General features: G+C 38.4%; 3 protein-coding genes, 1 non-coding gene and 2 pseudogenes across 6 annotated transcripts; 2 read left to right on the top strand and 4 right to left on the bottom strand.

Moving 5' to 3' along the window:
• Positions 1 to 125: 125 nt before the first annotated feature.
• DBR1 (debranching enzyme 1) lies at positions 126 to 2,980 on the bottom strand. Its single transcript, XM_008222411.2, has 9 exons — positions 2,735 to 2,980; positions 2,288 to 2,445; positions 2,006 to 2,127; positions 1,633 to 1,826; positions 1,367 to 1,549; positions 1,152 to 1,270; positions 880 to 1,019; positions 666 to 785; positions 126 to 584 (listed from the first exon to the last, which is right to left on the bottom strand). Exons 1-9 carry the CDS (start codon positions 2,855 to 2,857, stop codon positions 475 to 477), a joined length of 1,269 nt encoding a protein of 422 aa, XP_008220633.1. The 5' UTR covers positions 2,858 to 2,980; the 3' UTR covers positions 126 to 474.
• Positions 2,981 to 4,100: 1,120 nt separating this feature from the next.
• On the top strand, positions 4,101 to 6,523 carry LOC103320907 (protein TIC 55, chloroplastic pseudogene; annotated as a pseudogene). Its single transcript, XR_016123625.1, has 3 exons — positions 4,101 to 4,649; positions 4,853 to 4,955; positions 5,278 to 6,523. The product of XR_016123625.1 is annotated as a protein TIC 55, chloroplastic pseudogene (transcript).
• A 321-nt stretch (positions 6,524 to 6,844) lies between these two features.
• TRNAI-AAU (transfer RNA isoleucine (anticodon AAU)) lies at positions 6,845 to 6,918 on the bottom strand. Its single transcript has one exon. It is a non-coding gene; the product is annotated as a tRNA-Ile (tRNA).
• A 530-nt stretch (positions 6,919 to 7,448) lies between these two features.
• On the top strand, positions 7,449 to 10,036 carry TIC55-II (translocon at the inner envelope membrane of chloroplasts 55-II). Its single transcript, XM_008222413.3, has 3 exons — positions 7,449 to 8,281; positions 8,479 to 8,581; positions 8,665 to 10,036. The coding sequence occupies exons 1-3, from the start codon at positions 7,788 to 7,790 to the stop codon at positions 9,781 to 9,783; spliced, it is 1,716 nt and encodes a 571-aa protein (XP_008220635.2). The 5' UTR covers positions 7,449 to 7,787; the 3' UTR covers positions 9,784 to 10,036.
• Positions 10,037 to 10,260: 224 nt separating this feature from the next.
• Positions 10,261 to 18,430, bottom strand: LOC103320702 (dynamin-related protein 3A-like; annotated as a pseudogene). The gene is made up of 22 exons (XR_016123626.1): positions 17,840 to 18,430; positions 17,453 to 17,735; positions 17,332 to 17,360; positions 17,151 to 17,252; positions 16,474 to 16,542; positions 16,320 to 16,379; positions 16,070 to 16,183; positions 15,356 to 15,404; positions 15,005 to 15,114; positions 14,673 to 14,765; positions 14,463 to 14,555; positions 14,230 to 14,367; positions 13,578 to 13,664; positions 12,969 to 13,020; positions 12,743 to 12,934; positions 12,509 to 12,515; positions 12,114 to 12,156; positions 11,820 to 11,944; positions 11,560 to 11,703; positions 11,338 to 11,390; positions 10,886 to 10,985; positions 10,261 to 10,663 (listed from the first exon to the last, which is right to left on the bottom strand). The product of XR_016123626.1 is annotated as a dynamin-related protein 3A-like (transcript).
• A 358-nt stretch (positions 18,431 to 18,788) lies between these two features.
• On the bottom strand, positions 18,789 to 21,657 carry LOC103320703 (zinc finger (CCCH-type) family protein / D111/G-patch domain-containing protein). Its single transcript, XM_008222415.3, has 4 exons — positions 21,494 to 21,657; positions 20,707 to 21,018; positions 20,395 to 20,455; positions 18,789 to 19,979 (listed from the first exon to the last, which is right to left on the bottom strand). Exons 1-4 carry the CDS (start codon positions 21,617 to 21,619, stop codon positions 18,979 to 18,981), a joined length of 1,500 nt encoding a protein of 499 aa, XP_008220637.2. The 5' UTR covers positions 21,620 to 21,657; the 3' UTR covers positions 18,789 to 18,978.
• Between the last annotated feature and the right edge of the window lie 747 nt (positions 21,658 to 22,404).

The following is a 22,404-nucleotide window of genomic DNA, read 5'->3' as shown; positions in this document are numbered from 1 at the left end:
GAATTGGATAGAATTGATGTCTAGGATGAGATTCACGTGATACATAAGAAGATGAGGAATGCATTGATCGAATTGAAAAAATGGAGACGAAGACCGTGTATTTGAGATAGTACAAGAACCAGTCATGATAAATTTATTTTATTTAAAAAAAACCTATAAAATTTCATCTGTTAGACAGATGAAAGATTGTTACACAAGTCAGTATATCTCTTGTTCTTATTGGGCCAATATGTGATTTGCTCACCCTTACAGAAATTGGACACTGAATAAAAGATAGTCTAAAACTAACTGGCCTAAAACAATGAAAAATTTGAAAAAAAGAGGTCAGAGGGGCTGGAAGACGAGGCCAGACCAACCTGATTGACCATGCATGAAATTCGATTACATAAACTTCAACTGAGAGAACCTAATGTCATTGATCAGCAAAAATATTTTGAAACTGACAGAAAGCAATACAACTACACTACAGGAGCTTCAAATATTTTCAGTTTTAGTATCCACCGCATCTTCAGCAAGTTCTTCCAACTCATCCACATCATCTACATCATCAATGGGAATGTCTTCACTGTTATCTTCAAGAGAACCTACAGAAAGCTTTGAAATTAGTTTTAGGAAAACTTAAAAGAGAAAATTCGTAACAAGGACACAGAAGAAAAAATTGTTACCTGTACGGATCAATGGAAGAGGACTCCTGGGTACTTGTGATGATTCTGACGTGTTATCAAGAAGGTAAGGAAGTTCCAGAAACTGCAAAAGAGATTCTGTCTGAGGATTCCGAATGTATTCTGCGAAAAGAAAAATTGTAGTATTAACATAAGATATTCTTGTTTATCAACATATCAAATTATATTACATAAAGGATGGCATAATTATCCTTACCAGGAAAGGTACCGCTTGGGACAGAGTTAGAGGGATTGTAAGGTGGAGCTGTCTGGGTGAATTCAAAAGGTCTAGCCCCTCTTGCTTGTAAATTTCTCCTGACCCATTGACGACAATCTTGCTTGTCAAGAGGTACATTCCTACAGTATAACATACACACTTAGTAGCTACATTACAATAGAAAAAGACAGTTAAAACGGTAAAGAAGAAGAAAAGGTTTAACAGTCGGATCATTGGTAGCATTCACAATACATTTCTAAAGAGGTACACACCAAAAATTTGCACTTCTATTTGTGAGAGGGAAATTAGAGTTAAATCGCCGAGTTATTTCTAGCCATTCTTCATCATACTGGATTTCATAAGGGCCTGGCTCAGATTCAATTTCAATAACCTAAAAAACCAGAAAATGTCACACATAGAACCATTAGCTACCAGCAATGACTCCAGGGAACACCCTATATACTACATTCAAAATCACATCAAATACCTGCAGAAATTTGCGTCCTGGTTGGCACTTGTCAAGGGCAAGAAAGTTTGTCACTGAACCAGCTTCCTCATGCTGAACAAGAGCAGCAAATTTGCAGTGTAGATGAGCTGAAAACCAATAAGGTGGTTTCAGTTTTTCTAGCAATTGAGCAGCTGGTTTACTCCCAAGATTTCTTTCCTGAACCTAATGACATTTTAAACAAAACAAGATATTTAAAATCATACCTATCAAAGCTTACCAACTCATTTTTCCATTCTTGCAATTACCTCCTTCTCAAAAAAAGGTTTGTCCCGAACAAGTTTCTTCCAGTCCCCACAATCAGTGATGCCAACAGGCCAATCATGTGAAAGAAAAATATCAATTGGTTCCTCAACTTGCATGAGTTTGTGGACATCATACTCACGAACATGATATATGGACCTGATAGTACTCTCATTATAAGGAGGCCTCTCATAGTGCCCTGTTCAGGAGGAGGAACAAGTTACCCTTGTTGTAACACCCCATATAGCAATAATTGCTCATACCATAGCTATACTTAAGAATAAGAACAATATCCAAACATAAATAACTATGTTTCATCAACAAAGGATAAGCAAAGTAATAAACATCTGGAATGACACAAATTTAAAGCAAACTAACCTTTGCAATAATTGTGCCGGTTGTAAATTCCAGACAGCCCACCAATTCGAATGTTTCCAAACTTGACTACCCCAGCAAACCCCAAGAAGTATATATTAGGTGCTGCCCACCCTCCATAATAACTGAAAACAGAAAGAGAAAAAAAAAAAAAAAAAAAAAAAAGAGGAGTAAAAATCACAGGGAAAATGGCAAGACATTATTCATTAAAAAATAAAAATAAAAAACGACAAACAGAAAAATTGGAAGGGAATGCTATAGCTTATAGCTGAAGAAGGGACTCACAGTTCCCACAAATAATTTGAAGCTTCGTGATTTCCACCGATGAATATTGTGGGGAACGGAGCAACTTCCTCGCCGGAATAGTATTTCCAGAAGGTCTTCATTTCCCGATACTTTCGAGGCACATTTAAACTCTCTAAATCCTTCTCATTCCTCACAGCCTAATTTCACGAAAACATTTACTTATAAGCCAATATTGTCCAATTTCAGAAACAATCAAACAAATAAAAAAGCTTGAAACTTTAGGGAAAATAAGCAAAGAACGAAACTGCAAGTTGTAAGTTTTGGGGCAATTTGAAAAATTTCAGGCCCACTTAAGCTCTCCAAATCCTTCTCATTCCTCACAGCCTAGTTCTTCCGAAAACAATTGTATTCAACTAAACATCGTTAAATTTCAGAAACAATTCAATAAATAAAAAAGCTCGAAATTTGGGCAAGCGAGTAATGTACCTGAAAGTCGCCGCAGCAGAGGAGAAGGTCGATTTTGGTGCTGTGAAGTTTTTCGTAGTGTTGGAGGGTTCTGTAGACATTGTCGAGGTCACCATGCATACAACCTTCTACTGCGATTTTCATTCTGATTCCCAAATCCGAGCCACAAGCTGGAGTGCAGGGAACCAACCCAATACTGGGGTTTAGGCAACGCTTCCCTCTGGGTTTTGTTTACCGCTTTTTTTAAGACGGATTTTGCCCAATACTGAGGTGGATTGAATTTTGAACTAATTAATATATTTATAATAAATAAAGCTTATTATTATTATTGAACCTCTTTTGATAAAAGAAAAAAGGAAAAAAAGATGTATTGAACCGAAATTTTAATATTGAAAAAAAACACTAATGGATGTTAGTTTCTAAATCGTAAAGCAATTCCAGAATTTCTCAAAAATGAAAAAATAAAAAAAATCGTAAAGTAATAGAGTACAAAATTTTAATGTGTTACTTTTCTCTAAGACAGATTTTTAGGGTGCCATAAACATTAATATAAGCTAAATAAAACCTATTAAATTTGATTAAAAAATGTTGAATATTGGGTTTTCTTCTTTCTTGACACAAGCAATATTTTTTTTAGATTAAGCGATAATTGTATTCATAACTTCTTAGCTCACAACCAACATTAAATGAGAGAGGTATTGAATAATTAGCTCACATACATGAATCAATGCTCTTCAACTTCTAAGAGCATCTCCAAGGGAGATGTCAAATACCAAACATTAAATTTAAATTTGATGGCTGATGTGGCAATTTGACATTTACATACTTTTACACTCCATCCGTCAAATAAATAATTATTAATCAAATCATTTAAGATAAAGAATAAAAAATAAAAGAAAAATAATAAATGAAAGTAATAGTGTCTTTAAAAATAATAAAATATTCATTTGAGATGTCAAAATAATATCTCAACTTCTTTCATTCCACATCTTGGAATGATGTGAGATGTTATTTCTGTTAAACATCTATGTACGTTTCACATCGGTTGGAGATGCTCTTAAACTACAAATTCCTTGAAAATGTTGAATTGAAAAGAAAAACATATAATCAACTGAAAATCAAATTCCAAATGCAATAAGCAAACCAATCAGAACGGAAACTCTAATACTTCTTAACGAAATTCTCATGATAAAAGTTGAAACGTTTTTCACATCACATCGACTAAACGGTGTAGAAGTAGGTCACATGTTTCCCTTTTAAGGCAACAACATATGGAGATTTCATCACATAAATCAAAAGTAGCACAGCAACGTTTCACCAGAAACACAGGGACTTTTCCGAAAGTCCCAGAGCCTTGCAAGCATCGCCAACCACCACACATCTTCTTCTCTCTCTCTCTCTCTCTCTCTCTCTCTCTCTCTCTCTCTACTAATCAGTATCTCTCTCTTTTAATCTCAAAGGATCAGAACATAACTGTGCATTGATAATTTGATCAACGGCAGAAACATGGCCCTGGTTCACCCTTTAGTCTCACACACCTTTCCCTCTTCTTCCACTGCTTCAAAACCATTAACATCAAACAACAGCCAAATCAAACCCACCTCTCAAACCATTTCCATTAATATTCACGAATAAAAAGAGCCACAAAATTAGTTGTAATGCAGTCACTGATGATATCAAACACAAGGCTGCTGCACCTCCTCCACTTGATCATGATCTCAAAGAAGAGGAACAGGATCACAGGGTTCTAGTGAGTCCTTCCGGTGAAGAAGAGCATAGAGGTGAAAGGGTCGTGGCTGAATATGATTGGACACAAGAATGGTACCCTCTGTATCTAACCCAGGGCCTGCCAGAAGATGCACCTTTAGGCCTTACTGTGTTTGTATCGTGATGGCTCTGGCCTGCTTCGCTGTTACGAGGATCGTTGCTCTCACAGGTAAAAACTTAATACTGTTAGTAATCTCATGATTCATAACCTCTTTTCATTCACAAACTCTTAAGTGAAAATCTTGTTTTTCTTTCCTCTGTTTTGCTTCCTCTGTTCTGCTTCCTCTGTTTTGTTACCTTTAGAGTTTCTACTTCATGGCTAACAAAAAGTGAATTCTTTGGTGTGTGCCTTTTTTTTTTCTTTCTTTGAAGGCTTGCAAAACTATCAGAAGGCCAGTTGATTGATGGAAGACTGGAGTGTTTATATCATGGTTGGCAATTCCAGGGCCAAGGAAAATGTGTAAAGATTCCACAGGTAATATGTATGTGTCTTATGAGTATTTGTAATTCAAAACTTCAAAAGCTTTCTATTCATCATCAAGCTATTATCCTAAGCCTCTCTTCTCCCTAGAACTAACAGTGGTATCAGAGCTTGTTCCGATCAACCTTGGGCGTTGGTTCACTACTCCTCCATCATGTCTACCACTAGCCAAAACTCTGACCCTCTTCCTATTTTCATGGGAGAAAACTATGATTTCTTTGTTTCTTTTCATTATATATAGTTCCCATTTTAATTGATTTAACAATATTCCACACTAATCAAGGGACCTTAATTGATCACTGCATGCACTACACAGCTCCCATCTGATGCTAAAATTCCTAAAGCAGCTTGTGTTAAGGCATATGAGGTGCGGGACTCTCAAGGTGTTGTTTGGGTTTGGACGTCTCACAAAAAACCACCCAATCCCAACAAGCTACCTTGGTTTGAAAACTTTGACAGGCCAGGCTTTGATTATTCTTCAACAATCCATGATCTCCCTTATCTATTCTTCTGGAGAATCTCATGGATCCTGCCCACATTCCAATCTCACATGACAGGACAGGTTTTACTGCGAAAAGAGAAAATGCACAGCCGCTGAGATTCGAGGTGACTGAGAGGACTGATAGAGGTTTTGCAGGCTATTGGGGTGAGGCAAAAGACCAATCCTTGCCTTACTTCTTAAGGTCTGAAGCACCTGGTGTTCTTGAAAACACAAGGGAACTTGTAGACAAGAATGGTGAGAAGCACTACTCTGTTGGTCTCTTCCTCTGTAGACCAACAGGACAGGGAAAATCCATGGCCATTATGAGGTTTGGAGCCACCAAGCAATCCCCTTTGGCTAAATTGTTCCCAGATTGGTACTTCCATCACATTTCCTGTACAGTTTTTGAGCAAGATATGGGATTTCTCTCATCTCAAAATGAGATGCTTTTGAAAGAAAAATCTCCCACAAAAGATCTGTACCTTAATTTGAAATCATCTGATGTATGGGTAGCTGAGTATAGGAAATGGGTGGACAGAGTAGGGCATGGCATGCCTTATCATGTTGGGCACAGCACTATATCATTTCCTAATGAGCCAGCCATGGTAGAACATGCACCAGCAGGACTTGTTGCTAGTGTTTCAGCATCTCAACCAGCTAAGGGAGGCATTGGAAGCCTGCATGTTCCGAATTGGACCAACCGGTATTTCAGGCATGTGATTCATTGCAAAGGGTGCAGAGATGTTGTGAAGAGTTTTGAAGCCTGGAAAATTGGTCTTTCTGGTATTGCGATTGGGCTGATCTCAGTGGCTATTTTAGTGTCTGGGAGGCATTGGAAAGCCATTTTGCTGGTGTCAGCGGCTGTGCATTGAATACAACGAACTTCATAAGAACACACAGGAGATTAAAATGAGAAGGTGTTAAAGAAAAATCCAGCCTTTTTCTATTCACTATTCAATGTTCACTAAGAGCATCCACAGTGGGGGATGTAAATTCGGGGGTGTAAAGTCACTTTTACATCCCCTTTACACATCCGAGGTGTAAATATGTTTTTTGCTTCAATGGGAGGATGTAAATTCGGGGGTGTAGTGGGTCCCAACCTTTTATGTTGACTTTTCTTCATTTTTCTTCTCTTTTCTCGGATAGGTCCCACTGCAAGGGATGTAAAAATAGATGTAAATATATATTTTATTTTACATTCCCATGGTGATTATGTATATTTACATCTATTTACATCTCCCTATTGAAGATGATTCCATGACTCAGTGTATATTTAACATACCCCCATATACACCTCCCCACTGTGGATGCTCTAACTATTCACTCCACCAATGTCTTTTCTTGTCCCGCCAATTTCTATGGCTTAACTTTCCACGGGACGAAACAAAAAATAAAAGAATTATGGCCCATGCAGGTCTCGAACCTGCGACCTTCGCGTTATTAGCACGACGCTCTAACCAGCTGAGCTAATAGGCCAGTTGTTAATGATATCAAGTTTTATATTCTTATATCGGACTACCATCATTTTCCTGGTCCTGTTTTAAAGAGGTGTTGGGGCCCAAACAAAACTAAACAGAAATATTCATGGGCCTGGCCATACCACAAGAACTGGGTCTGGGGTAGATTCATAACATTACATGGAAGCCCAAGTTATGAAGTCCCAGGGAGAATTCTGTAGTGAGGGCCGAGAGCAGCAAGACGTACACCACCATGCAATGCAAAGACCTGTCCTTAATGATAAGGGTCATTACAGTCCAAGGAGATGGTGGAGAAGAGAAGAGTCCTCATCAACCTCACACAAGAATGGTCATTATTCCTGGGATGTTTGCACTATGGTGAATATGTACATATACATATAGTGATGTACTTCCCTTTCATGGTCCGCCTCTACTTGAAGTTAGGGATGACTTGTATGGGTTTGGATGTTTCACAAAACAAAACCCCACCAAAAAAAAATATATATATATATATATATATATATAATTGCGCTGTGCCTCGCATGACAATGCATATAATATAATGGAACCCCATAAAATGCCATATCTTCCCCAACCCAAGGATGAAATAAAGAATGTTTTGAGTACCCAAAATGGTACATACAGATACAGGTCTAAGTGTGTAACTAAATAGTCATAGTAGAGTAGCTATCACTATTTCTTGTTGATTGACCAAAGAAAAGATTGTGTGGCTACCCGGAGTGCAACAAGCTACTAAGCAAAGCAACCCCCAACCCAATTTCACTGTCACACTACTCTCTTTCTCTCTCTCTGTGTATCATCACATATTATTCACTGTGATGATGGATTTATTATTTCCTCCTCCTTAGATCTCCCTGCCAGCCAGCCATGTCATCATCTCCCTCTTCCTTTGTTTCCTCTCCAATACAATCAAACATGGCTTTGTTTCATCCCTTTCTTTCTCATTCCACGTCTCTCCACCACCTCCCCCCAACTCCCAGGCAACCACAGCCACTCAAACTGCTCTTATCTCTCTCCTCCCCACCCCACCCTCTGAGACCCTTAATTCCAACAAGAAAGCAGCTAAGCACCATCAAGTGTAGTGCAGTTGCAGACATCAAACCTCCTGCTCCCCCACTTGATGAACATCAGGAGGAGGAGGAGGATCACAAGGTCTTGGTGGGTCCCACCAGCGAGGCCGAGAGGAGAGGAGAGAGGGTCGTGGCGGACTATGACTGGACAGAGGAATGGTACCCTCTGTACCTCACCCAGGACATTCCGGACGATGCACCTTTGGGCTTGACTGTGTTTGACAAGCAACTTGTGCTGTACAGGGACGGCAGTGGAGAGCTCCAGTGCTACCAAGATCGCTGCCCCCACAGGTAAACCTATCTTTGCCTGTAGATTCTTCTATATAGCATGGAAATATTTATAGTTGCTTTAGAATTAGAATTTTATTTTTGGATGAAATCTTTGCCATATTGAACTTCAAATTGTACCTACGATCTTCTTGCTTTGGCTATATATAACTAATGAAAATAAAACTTGGGTCATGACATGACAATCCAATCTTAGCTAGGTTGGCGAAACTATCCGAAGGCCAGTTGATTGATGGAAGACTAGAATGTTTATATCATGGTTGGCAATTTGAAGCCCAAGGAAAATGTGTAAAGATCCCTCAGGTCTGTCGGTCTGTCAGTCTTTTGATTAATTAAGATTGTTAATGATGTTGAATGTCTCTTTAATTGTATCTGTAATATCACAGCTTCCAGCTGATGCCAAAATTCCTAAATCAGCTTGTTTGAAGACATATGAGGTGAGGGACTCACAAGGGGTTGTGTGGGTTTGGATGTCTCAGAAGACACCACCAAACCCTTCAAAGATACCTTGGTTTGAGAACTTTGCTCGGCCAGGGTTTCAAGATACTTCTACAACCCATGAGCTCCCTTATGACCACTCTATACTTCTGGAGAATCTCATGGATCCTGCCCATGTTCCAATCTCACATGACAGGACAGACTGGAGTGCAAAAAGGGAAGATGCTCAACCGCTGCGCTTTGAGGTCACCGAGCGCAGCGATAGAGGATTCGCAGGCTGGTGGGGCAAGACAAGTGATCCATCAGCCAAAAGCTTCTTAAGGTTTGAAGCACCATGTTCTCTTCAAAACAATAGAGAAATTGTTGACAAGGATGGGGAGAAGCACTACTTCTCGGGTCTATTTCTCTGTAGGCCAACTGGACAGGGGAAATCGATGCTTATTGTGAGATTTGGTGGAACAAAAAGGTCTCCACTGGCAAAATTGTTTCCCATATGGTATTTTCATCAGAATGCAGGCAAGGTCTTTGAGCAAGATATGGGATTTCTTTCATCTCAAAATGAGGTACTCATGAAAGAAAAAGTACCCACCAAAGAGTTGTACCTTAACTTGAAATCATCAGATACATGGGTTGCTGAATACAGAAGATGGATGGACAAAGTTGGGCATGGGATGCCTTACCATTTTGGGCACAGCACAATATCATTGCCCAAAGAGCCTGCTGTGGTGGAGCATGCGCCGGCAGGCTTTGTTGCCGGTGTTTCTGCATCCTTGCCAGCAAAGGGAGGGATTGGATCCATGCATGCTCCCAATTTGGCCAACCGGTATTTTCGACACGTGGTTCATTGCAAAATCTGCAGAAATGTTGTCAAAGCTTTCCAAGCATGGCAAAAGGCCCTTACTGCTATTGCTGTTGCATCGACTGCATTGGCAATTCTAGTCTCAGGAAGGCAGTGGAAGGCCCTGCTATTAATATCTGCAGCAATAAGCTCAGCTGGGGTTTATGCATGCTCGGCTGCTATTGCTTTGAACACAACAAACTTCATTAGGACCCATAGGAGATTGTGAGCCATCGATTTCAGGCCGAGAAGACGATGTAGATTCCGTTGCCTGTGTTTTTTTCATACGTTTAGATTCTCATTGGAAGCTTGAAATCGCTCATTTGTTGTGGGTTTCCCTACTCTCTTTTCCTTTTCCTTCATTTTCAGTGGCTTAGAACAAGGCTCGTTTCTTCTTTTCTGTGAACAATAAAGCTTCGTTTATTTTGTAGACAATTACTACTTTAGTGAGCATTAGAATTTATAACTTTTTTCTAGACGAATTTCTTTGATGTTAAACTTATCTGACAGAATCTCGCACATCTCAATTGCAAAATGTTTTTTAAAAGTGACTTGTGTAGACTGCCACATTTAGTTGTTTTATTAGGAAAAAAAATAGAGATAAACACAGGGACAAATGTAGCAAAGAAAAAGTTGGGTGCTCAAGAACTATTTACTTTGCAATGATCCTAATAGAGATAGACGGTACAATTGAAAGTTTGGGAAATACATCAAAACTCCCCTAGGCATATATATAAAACTAATACAAGTCTGCTATTTTGAAATAATTTTTTTTTATCTTTAATCGTACAACTTTAGAGCTTCCATATGCAGAAAGCATACGGGAGAAGAAAAAATACTGTACAACCTGGAAATCAGTATGGTAATCATCTAAATGGCCAGTAAATATTGGATAAAATGCCTGGCTTTTCTCATTGAAATGATCTTCAAGCTGTGGACTTAGTCATGGATGGCATGGGAAACGGACGGTATGAAACTTGGCCTATCTCACTGCCGGCTGTCGTGTGTAGATGGGCTGAAGTCCTTGGAATCCTTGGCAGTCCAATGGAAGCATCAGTGCCCAAATTTGAAGTTTGGGATGAGACATCAAAGTCAACCTTCTCGAGTGCCTACAAGAAACAAATAGTTAAAAGTTATCCCTCAAAACCAACAAGAACTTTTTCCTTTTTTTAAGGAACGAGAATTTCTACAAGATGACCAAGGATTTTATTTCATGATGTTCAACCAATACCAATCAAACAAACTCCAGAATTGATTACTTAACGAGCTTTCATGATATTGTTCACATCACTGAGGAACTATTTACTGTCAAAAACGTTAAAAAAAACTACCTGAACAGATTGCTCCAAAACCTTGAATAATTCTTGGTTACGTTTTCTTTGTGAAACATGTGCATCGTGCTCCTGCAGCAGTTCTTCAAACAGGTTCTCTCTGCATAATTACCAGAATAATATAAAAAAACCACTCTTGATGTTTTCAATCAACCACGTGTAGCAATTTCTGAATCATGTTCTTAGCACGAAACCAACATAAACAAATTTATGCAGGATATAGAGTATTTCACAGAAGTCCTGTCCGTAATGTAGTGCTATTCTTTGTGTCACAAATGCAGTCCTTGTCTTTCAAATAATCATAATAAAGAATTAAATTGCCTTATTAATCAGACAATGACTATTATTTGAAGCCCAAATGAAATATGGACAGTTTCAGAAACAAGAATGTTAGTTAATGGCTCAAAAAAGAAAAAGAACTACGTAGTCCCCTTTTTGAACAACAGACATACCTGTACAGTTTTTGAATAAAGGTCCTATGAAGGTTCCGTTTTGTAAGATTGACCTAAGCCACGTTAAGAATGATACGAATCAATGGACTTCATAGAAGTTGAAAAGAAAAAAAACCAAAGGAAGCTTGATGCAGCGGAGAAGAAAACCAGCAATAGTACAAGAGATAAAAATTACACCAGTATAAATGCGAACATATGGACAAAGGAAGAAAATAGGTATACCAGAAAGTGCATTATAGCTTTTGGAACTAGGTCTTGAATGTTCTTTCTAACAATGTCATAATACGACCGCAAGAGTAATTTGGTTACAATAATTTCCACTGCTTTATTCTCTGTCATTTGAACCGGCCTTAAGCTGGATGGTGGCTGAAAATAAGGACAAGGAAAAAAAGGGAAGACACATTTAAATCCTAGAATGAAGAAATGGATAACATAATAATAAGTTGAGAAGAAGAAATAAAATTCTGTCAACCACATATTACCTCTCTCAAATGGATTATAGAGGGCACTGACTCCGAATGACTTGGTTCACCAAAAGGTCTGCAAGCCATAGACTCTCCAGCTGATGTCCTACTTCCGAATAGAGATGGAATCCAAGCCTTAGTTCCTAAATTTCAAATGCCAAATTTATTATAGCAACGGCAGACTTAACAGATAGCCATACCATCCTATATCTATGCACAAGAAATATTTTATAAATAAATAAATAAAGCAAGTTCAATATCCTGAAGGTATAGAGGTTAGTATGCTTCAAAATAGTGCACGCATGAGTTTACCAGAAGATACATGATTCTCGTTATTAGGCTGAGGACGACTCCCCTGCCAACACCAAAACTATATTAGATTGAAGACATCCTATGAAAGAAAAATGAAAAGCCAGAAGTAGTGAGGCCCTCCAAACTAGTTAGTTCACAAATCTAAGTTTATTCCCAGTCACTTGGATTCACATTTTAACTTTAAGCTAACGAGATCTGATTTAGGGCTCATTTGGGACTGCTTCTCTAGGAAGCACTTTTGTTAATAAGCGCTTCTAGCAAAAGCACTTTGTTATAAAAATATTGAAATTTTCATAAGAAATCCACGTGCTTCCTGGAAAAGCACTTGGGAGTGCTTCATAAAGAAGCACATAGCGGGTGCTTCTCCAAAAAGCACTTCTATGACCCATAAGCACTTCTAAACTTTTCTGCTAAACGTTGTCAGAAGCACTTTTGGTTGTTAGAAAGCGCTTTTACCCCTCCCCGAAGCACTCCCAAACATGCCCTTAAAAGGAAAACATTAGCCTTAACCACAAAGACTTTGCTTGATAAATAATCCAAATCTGACATTTTTCAGCGTAGAGAAAGAGCTAGATTAGACTAGATGCCAAAGAAATATACGAGAACCTCCAAGTTCTTAGGGGTTGCACTTTGTCCTGCTCCGGTGAGGAAATCTTCTCTCTTATAGATTCTGGTTTTTTCCCTTTTAACTTGCAACTCTGCCAATTTTCTCTCTTTCCCCTTTCTTTTTGTTCTGACTAACCAATTTCCTTCTGAAAATATCATCAGTAGTCCAACATATGGTGAAAGACATACCTGGTTAGGTAAAAGTCCATTCAAAAGCCCAGAACCGAATAGTTCGAGCTGTCTGGGAAGTCTGGGAAGTCTGGGAAGTCTGGGAAGTCTGACCTTCAGCATCTGTAACGCCCTGAAACATATGAAGAACAACTTTGAGGTATAACCGTATAATTGACAAACCATTTTATTATGAGAACTAATGATAATTGGGTTGAATAAGAGTGCAAAGACAGAATAAATAATCCAATATGCAACTTCTCTAAATGCTGATGATGAAGATCACAGAGAAAAACTCGATGAGAATGAAGATTGAAAACTCACTTTTTTTTTGTTTGTATAAGCATATATCATAATAAGAACGAACAATACACTCAACAGAGATCTGCTTACAGCATAAAAAAGAAAATAAAACACCACCACTGTACAATTCCTTTTCTGATCTTTCAGATTATAAGATCAAATCTGAATTTTAAACTTCAAAATTGACTTCTTAATAAAATTAATTAGGACTTATGTAACAAAAAACATAGGACTGACAGAGAAAAAGAACCAAAGGTACACGACATTATGTTGTTATGAACCTAACAAGTTGGCAGGATGCTGCATCATGTCCAAAGTAGAAATAATTACTTTTTGAGCTATTTCACTTAAACAATATCATTATATCACCAACATGGTAGCAGATACCTGTGGTGATTTCAACAGCTGCATAGCAAGCTCGGCAGCTTTGTTCCCACCTAAAAAATTTGGATGTGAAGTGTTTATATAATCCACCTGAATGAAAGAAAGTTGATCGATCAGCCTAGGAATAAAAACAACATTAGAGTAAATGTAAAAGAATAATAGCATGCCATGTAAAGCTGAGCAATAATTTAAAAGAAGACATATATACCCAGTCAGTATAGAGATCAGTACTGGACATTGTGTGTGACATGACCAACAGATCAAAAGATTTATCACTTTCATTTCAACAATGTCAAGTTAAACAAACCATCTATGTTAAGAGCCATCCAGAAGCTAAACAAAAATAGAAGTTAATAAGAACTAGATAACATAAACTGGAGGAGTAAAAAAAATTACTGTATCAGCTAAAGCCAAATTACTTTTTATGACAAGATTACAATTTTTTATCAAAGTGTTGAGGAAGGTTGACTCTGTCTGATTTACCAGTTACAACTGCCAACTCATTTTGATTAGATTTTAGTATATTCCAGTATTTAAACAGAATTTTGAGACTCTTTGAAACAAATTTAAAAATACAAGCATACATGCAACAATGTCCTAGATCTTAATTCTGAGTGAATAAACTATAGTGGTAATAAGGTTAACAGAGAGATACCTCCATCTCAATAAGATTTCCTATCATTCTCTCAGCAGGTTCTACACCATCGCGCAAAAAATTTACCATGACTTCATCCAGATGCTTTCTCAATACTGGAAACCTTTGCAACTCAGTTACCTCACAAGAGTGGCTTATCTGCAGGCAAAATTTTATCTTCCTGATTACATCTACATCTCATGATTCATGGAAACATACAATTAGAACTCCGTAGCATGTGCCTTATTACTCACCTTCATTAGTTCATCATAAACAAATCGAAGACACTGAAGGCTTGGGTCTAACAGACGAGCAATTTGTCTCCTAACTAAAAATTCAAATGGGACCTAAAACCAATTCAGAAACTTATCAGCCAATGCAGTGTAAAATCAAGCCATTAGTTTCTAATATTTAATACAAGGGAAAATGAAAGACTGCAGCATATGTCATCATTACATACTCACCTCAGGCACAAATAAAGCATTTCTTGCACCAGAAGCATTTTGAATAGCCATTCGAATATCATCATCAGTTAGATCATCACAGGGGTCCACTTCCTACAATTCCTGATAGTTAGCAGCCAATCTGATGGCACACATCTTACAGTGTATCATTACTTCAAAATTTTCTTCAAGAAAGAAATTGCATGGTATTTTGACATCAGACAACTAAGCAGAAGACAACAACTGAGGACGTAATAATATATTGCTTCAGATTAAAAGAAAGCAAAAATTTGTACAATTAGCAATGATCATTAAAGGAAATGCACTCTTAATAAAACTATAGTACATTGTACCTCCAAGCACTTTACAAAAATTGACTGCAGGATGTAGTGGATCCTGGCTCCTCCTGACAATTCTTTAGTTGACATCTCCTGACTTTTTCCATCCACCATGGCAGCAAAAGCTGTTAATTAGTGAAACAAAGACAGAGAAGGAGCAAAGCAACATCAGTGAAAACAGCTAAAACTAAAATAACAAGAAACAAGGTAGTATAAACATCTCTCTCTCTCTCTCTCACACACACATATTTGAGAAAAAGGCACTAATACTAAAAATATCAATTAAGTGATTCTTTAAGGAATATCAGTTATATAGGTAAAAGAAAGATTGCATTCAACAGATATAACAGGAAATCAAAATCTCACCTTCACAATATTGCGTTAAAATGTTCAGCAAAATCACTCCCTGTTCCATCTGGTTCAGGACAAGTGATTAAATGCTTAGAAAGAACTAAAAAGTCAATATATTTCCATAAACACCCCTCCCCCTCTCTTTTCTAAAAAATAGGGAGAGAAATTTTTTGAATGTGAATGCATGTGTCTATATATTTCTCAACATACAAGGCCAGAAGCAACATTCATCTGAAGTTTTCAAAATAATAACAACCAATTATTTAACAAGACCTAGTACAATTCTTCCATCCTGGTGCACAGTTAATACTATCTAGCAAAGTAGCTCTAATGATTGGTAGTTAATCAATATATAAAATAAAATTAAAAATTAAAAATTAGAACACAAGTAAAAGGGTTTCCGTCTATAAAACAAAAAAGCACAAGGGTCCCGCCAATGTGTTCTAGAGAGGGAAAAACATACGCAGCCATACCCCGTTTCCACAACTTGAACCCATGAACAACAGGTTGCTTAGGGCTAAGCATACAAGGTTGAACATAAGGAAAAAAAAAAAGGATCAAAGTAGTTCAAGAAAAAAACGATGACAAATGTGAATTGGACTTTGACAGAGATTAGTGATTGGATGAAATGCAACAGGCCAACCATATGCAAAGAACCAGTGTTCCCTTACTCCCCATATGCATTAGAAGCACTAGAGAACACCAAGAAGTCTTTGTGTTGCAACTTACTTTAGATTCTATAGGTTTTCCATATGTCTGCAGTTCTTTTAAAACAGTATCCATTTTAGAATTCAAATCAGTCTTCAAAGCGGGGAAAACCATTCTGATATGCTGCTCCAGAATCTGACACAGAACATCAGCCATCACACAGTAAGAACAAATGGAGTAAGGAGTAATATAAAAGACAAGAAGCTGAGCACCTAAGAATTCCATTTCTCTTTACAATAACTTTGTTATGACTTATATGGGGCATACCAACCTCATTCAGCTTCCTTGCTAACTGGGGGATGCCGCAATGATCAGAGAGACCCCTGTATACCTTTAACATGTATCGCACACAATAAAGATGTTCAGTGGCAAGACAAACAAATAAACAATTGCTCAACATAATATCCAAAGAGAGTGAATAGTACTGAGTGATCATTGAAGAATTTCTCCTCGTAAGCAAGTGCGGTAGCAATGCCACGGTTTTTATTGATGTCCTGTGACACAAGAATAAAACTTAAGAATGAAGCCTGACCCTTGCAGACAGCATTTTATTTTACAAGTCCATGAAGGCAACATTACAAATGCTACAAACGAAGCAAAGTGGAACTTTTCTACTTTAAAAAATGGTTCTCTATGTGCCCACTAATCATTCGAATACCATCAAATGTTTGAGAGCATGATGGCTCAGTACCTTAGTATTACAACAACTGCCAGCAATCGGAAAAGTGGCTAAATCAGAAATATGTGTGCCAAATTGAAAGCTAAAATAGAACCACACTAGGCCTTACACTGCACTTCCAATTAAGCAAGCCACATGCATTTTGCAGCATTGTTTATCCTAGTACTCTTGAAGAATAAGTTCTATTTCTAACCAATTAAAAGATAATACTAGTTACTCAAATCGTTGAAAAATCCAACAAAGTAGCCAATAAATGTTACCATCCGGTGTCAATTACACTCTTAGTCACCGCCAGGAATAAAGTCAGTTGCAATTTAGTAATTAAAACAAATGGATGTTACAAAATTAACTATTTAAAGTCAGTAGCAATTTGGCAATTAAAACAAATGGGTGCTACTAAATGCACTACATGAACGACTATACCTCCTGGCTACGATTCACAACACCAACATAACCAAGCTTTAGTGGAATAACTTTCCCGAGCAAGAAGCTGCGAGCATCAGTGCCCCTGTCCATTATATCGAGCTACAGATGGAACAACAGTGCTTTATTATACCATAACTGAAGCGTATAATAACAAGAACACAAGAGGAGAAACACAAACCTTGGTGATAACACCAATTGTACGAAAACCTGTTAAGGCATTCATGTCAGCGGTACAGAACAATAGAATCCAACATATGCATTGCATGTAAAAGTTGAATCAAGAAGTAGAATGTGGGTACCAGCTGGGTCGGCTTCTCTTGCCATCTGAAGTGCATCGGAGGTTGCCAAATCAGAATTCGCAGGAGTAACTGCCAATATAATGCAGTTTTGTTGCGAAATATGGGTCATAACCATCTTCCTAATCCTTGCTTCTATATCATTAGGTTGATCTCCAACAGGAACTTTGGTGATGCCGGGCAAATCAACAAGAGTCATATTAAGAACATTTGGAGAGGTAATCTTCAGCCGAATTTGTTTCTCCGAAACCCCTTTGTTCAATCCTGCCTCTCTTTCCGTCTCAGCCTGCAATGAGAAAACAAATTATTGGACTATAAGTGCAAAAATTCTCATAGCCTCTCTACTAACAGCATTGTCAAGAATCTCAAGCTGAATTTCTCAAGCCGTACCTGAATTTCTGCGCGAATTTCAGAGAAGTCGTAGAAGCGCTTTTCAGGCAAGTGGCGAAACTCGCCCCACTCGGTCCGATCATCGCCGGGTTTGGGCAGGCGATTCTCGAGCATCAACACGAGCGGTCTGCGAGTGCAGATATCGCAGCCGCGAGGAAGAAAGTCGCGGCCGACTAGTGCTTCGAGAACGCTCGATTTGCCGCTACTTTGGCTTCCCACAACCGCCACTTGAGGCAGCGAAACATCTAATTCGCTGCCTGCCTGTGCAAGAATGTCCTGAAGCTTGTTGATGACCGGAATTAGCGACGAACCGATCGTCACTGAAGGTCTTGAACTGGAACTAGTAGGCAAAGAGTCAACATGTCTAGCATCTAATTCCCCCATTGATTCGAGAGAGAGAAAAACCTTACGCTACAGTCTAGAGAGAGAAAAACAGAGAGTGGGTTTTGAAGTTAAAGGTTTTATATAAAGGGAGAACGAGGTGCGTGCGAGAGTTTAGCTGGTGTAGTTCTTGGAGGAGAAGTAAAGAGTCCGAAGGTGACTGTTTATTCTTTTGGTCAATACGAAGCGGACTCTTTATGTTTCTTCCTCAAGAAAAAAACGAGGGAACAATTTCTGTTTATTTGGGGTTTAGTCCAGGGATATTGGGCCGTTGGATCTTGAGCCGACGCTGTAAATAAGGAAATTAGATTAGGTATATGTATAACTGTCCCTTTAAGATCGGACGGTTTAGAATGACCCACCGGTACACCGACGCTGCACCGGTACACCGACGCTGCCCAAGCCCAAGCCCTCCAGTCGAGAAATTATAGGATGGTAAGGTATCAAGAAGATAGAATATATAAAAAATATATTTAATTTTTGGATACATTTGGTTTTTTTTTTTAAGTGTCAAGAAGATAGAATATAATTGGAGTTTATAATTAGAGAGAGAGAGAGAGAGAGAGAGTTATTGGAAATGTTTTTATCTATTTTATTTTCAGTCAGGGACAACATCATTAATCTTGGGGGAGGAGAAAAAGGTCAATTCATGTACAACTCAAGGGACCAAAAGGTATTCCTTCACCTAGGAAATTTCCATAATAAAAATAAAGTTTATATGATTACAAATGATGCACATAAATAAATACCAAGAGGTCCTAAAACTTAAGCCATCTCTTCTCTTTTTCTCTACTGACAACTGCATTTGATGCAGAAGCCTGAGCTGCCTCAGCCTCTGCCAAAGCTTTGCGAGTCTCTGTCAATTTCCTCATTGCAGCCTCATAAACCACCTTCTCTTTTTTGTTTCTACTCGCCATTTCTTCAAGCTTCACAAGTCGCACCTTCAAGTCCTTCACTTCATCATCATACGCAACCAACGCCCGTCGATCAACTTTCTTCCCCTCCCCTGAACCTTTGTTCTGCTGCTTCTTCCCTGATCCACCATTCAAAGCTTCACCATGCATTGCAAGTTGGCTATTAATAAGACTAAAGACATCTGGTGTGGATTCCTCTTCTTCTTTTGCTGCCCTTGCCAATGCTGCAAACTTCTTTTCACGTTTCCTCTTACCACCCCGGCTACGCTTCTTTCCTTGATTCTCCTTACCCTCTTCAACTTCGCCTTCACGAGAACCAACAGCAAGGTCAAGAGATTGCTTTGCTGGAAGGACCTTCACAGAGATGGGATCTACAATTCCCTGCCCAGATGCACCTAGACCCGTTCCTTCAAGGTAACCCATATTGGCCATCATCTTGGAAGCTATGCCCCGGGTGTGGTTCTCCCACTTTGCAAATATGGCAGTATCTGTCTGGATGCCCCTCTGCAGGATGGTGCTTTCAATGAATCCTAAACCCTGTGGGCCCTCATCTTCATAGTCACTAAAATCAGATTTTTCTGAGCTGGAATCACTTTGTTCTTCAGCACTCATTTGAGCATACTCCGATAATGTAATAGCTTCTTCACCAAGATTTGCAGAGCTTCCATCATCTCGGAAAACAACTTTCCCAACACCATGCGCACCACCATCCCATGATTCAAGTTCAGCTTCCCTCCAAACACCAGTTTTACCATCTGTGACTGCCCAAATATTTGACCCCACAAATGACTGCTCCCATATTATTGGGGTATACTTTTTCAGTGAGGATAGTGGGACATCAACTCCTGTATGCATAGAAACAGGTGAGTATGGAGATTGAGAGAAAAACTGATTCAAAAAACAACAGTAGCATCAATAGTATAGATGTACAACAAAGAGAAATTCAAGATAAGCTAAATTCAGTGACAGCTGATTCCCAATCAATAAGAAGGTAGAGGATCAGCTGAAATGATCAATAGAGGTTAAAGATGAAATACACCAAGACCAACATTGTAGAAAAGGGGGGTGAAGTACTTATGCAGCCTTGCTAGCTATGCCCGCCAATCTAAAATATAGCCCTGGCTATGAGCCTATGCCCACCAATCTATCTCACACCATGCATTGTTCTGGAGGCTAATAACAATGCAAAAATGGAAGCAGTGGGACTTTAGACAAGTTACAATACTGACTTGTCCATCAATAGATATGATAACAACATACCATGTGATAAGCGGCAGTTAGTACCAAATCGACATCGTTGTTGTAGAAAGAACTTGCATATCTGCATTTTGGTGGTATAGCATTAGTATTTTGAAGTGGTTATACAGCATTAGCATATTGATTATTAAAGTGACACAAACCATCAGGTTCAACCTTATAAGAAATGTTTGTACTTTGTGTCCTTGTTGCTTATATTATATTAAAGACTACACTCAAGGGTAGTATGTTCATCTCCAAAGTCATTACTGAAAACGCCATAGAGACAAAAATTATAATTCACAAGATAGACAGAGGACCAGTGAATGTACGCACCAGCATATTTTCAGATGTAGGAGTCAGGAAAGAAATCTTAGCAGAATTAGAACCATCCAACCCTATAACTTGACCATTATACCAGCGCCCATCAGTGTGATGGAACCTACATTTCGACCCAACAGTATAGCTCGGTTCTTCTAGAGGCTCCGGCTCAACATCTGTTGGATCAAGAGTCTCCACCTTGACATCCTCATCAGCATGAGCAGAACCATCTAATACTAAATCAGCTTCTCGTAACAACCGAGCACGTTTAAGGTGCAGGAGCCCTTCCTCAGCATCTTTAATAGCCTGAACAATCTCCTCGTGAAGCTGAGAAAACATAACCCCAATGTAACAATGTCTAACGAGTCACTCACACAAAGTCTCTGCATTTAAGTGGGTTCCGAGAGGGCATAATTATAATGGCTTTCAAAAACCGACCTATATTTGCATTGCATCACATACAGACTTATCTTCCTAAAAGATCATTAACTTGCAGAGCTAAGACCTTGATCCTTCACATTTCTGAATGCAACCCATTTAAGCTAATTTCAAGCACAATAACCTATCTGGAACTGAATGTAAATATCATAATACTAATAAGATAATTCATTTGACAAATTCAGCAATAAAATTGTACAAATTGAAAGTTCTACGCTTTTATTGCCAACTCTCAGCTGGATTAGAACAAAACCGTACTCCACCAACACAATAAAACGTAAAACCTAACATTATCCATGTTCTTTCGTGGTTTTTCTCGGTTACCAAACAGAAAGTTTACACATTAGAGTAAAAGAGGATGTACCGCGAGTAGCTCGGTATTGTTGGGCTCGGAGGCTAAAGCGTCGTTGATGGTAGCGAGAGAGACTCGTTGCTCTTGCAATTGAAGCTCCAGCAGGTTCTCTAGAACCCTCTCTTCCTCGTTCGCCATGGTTGTGTTCCAAACGCCTACTCTTCTCCGACGTTGAAACCCCGTTCGGTATAAAAACTGAAAAGGAACTTGGGCTCCTCAGACAGGCCAATACTACAAATATTGGAAATTGGGTCCAAATAGAGTAATTGCTCTCATTGGGCCTGTTTCGCTGAAACAATAAAATTTAAAAGCCCAAAACATAACTTGGTCTCTGAGTCTATGAGTCAGAAGCCGAAACCGTGAAACTCCTCAAGCTAACTCATGTGGCGAGAGAGAATGAAGTTATGAGTTCAGATTGGGAGTTCAATACATTTTTGGGCAAAAATTCAATTTGGCTACTGAGAAATTTTTTTAGTAAAATTGGGCATTGTGTTTCTCATAGTTCACAATTTATGGATATTCTATTATCTTCCGTTAACTTAGTTTTAAGTGCAGTTTTTATTTTTATATTTTTATGAGTTAAGGTATATTATGCTATTAGGGTTTAACAAATTGGGAAAAATATTGGGTTGAAATCAGAATTGTGAGGTAGAAGTCATGAATTGGATGCTATATTGAAGTTTGAATTGATTGAGTAAAAAGTGTGTGTGACTTCAGATGGCAAGGAGACATAATCAATGTGATATAGAGCACCAAAAATATATTGGAAAGTAGTTGATTTCATTTTAATTTGATTTGCTTTTTTATTTTCCTTATACCTCACAATTTCAATTTCAACCCTAGACAAAAAAACCACTCAACTTTCAAATCAAAGACATGCAAATGTATTGGATTCCTTAGGAAATCTAAAAATAAATAAGGGC

This window comes from Prunus mume, linkage group LG2 (genome assembly GCF_029339155.1).
Source record: "Prunus mume cultivar Tortuosa linkage group LG2, ASM2933915v1, whole genome shotgun sequence".
NCBI lineage: Eukaryota > Viridiplantae > Streptophyta > Magnoliopsida > Rosales > Rosaceae > Prunus > Prunus mume.
Note: the sequence above shows the minus strand (reverse complement) of the source record. Positions and strands in the feature narration are given on the sequence as shown.

Bases quoted from the DNA above. Each gene is read 5' to 3' on its own strand.
- DBR1 (XM_008222411.2), bottom strand. From the start codon at position 2,857: ATGAAAATCGCAGTAGAAGGTTGTATGCATGGTGACCTCGACAATGTC. The intron at 1,827-2,005 runs GTTAGTTTGCTT...CCTCCTGAACAG, and splicing joins CCGGCACAATTATTGCAAAG to GGCACTATGAGAGGCCTCCT. The intron at 585-665 runs GTAACAATTTTT...AGCTTTCTGTAG, and splicing joins TCTTCCATTGATCCGTACAG to GTTCTCTTGAAGATAACAGT.
- TIC55-II (XM_008222413.3), top strand. From the start codon at position 7,788: ATGTCATCATCTCCCTCTTCCTTTGTTTCCTCTCCAATACAATCAAAC. The intron at 8,282-8,478 runs GTAAACCTATCT...AATCTTAGCTAG, and splicing joins CAAGATCGCTGCCCCCACAG to GTTGGCGAAACTATCCGAAG. The intron at 8,582-8,664 runs GTCTGTCGGTCT...GTAATATCACAG, and splicing joins AATGTGTAAAGATCCCTCAG to CTTCCAGCTGATGCCAAAAT.
- LOC103320703 (XM_008222415.3), bottom strand. From the start codon at position 21,619: ATGGCGAACGAGGAAGAGAGGGTTCTAGAGAACCTGCTGGAGCTTCAA. The intron at 20,456-20,706 runs GTGCGTACATTC...ACCAAAATGCAG, and splicing joins CTACATCTGAAAATATGCTG to ATATGCAAGTTCTTTCTACA. The intron at 19,980-20,394 runs GTATGTTGTTAT...CTATGCATACAG, and splicing joins TAACTGCCGCTTATCACATG to GAGTTGATGTCCCACTATCC.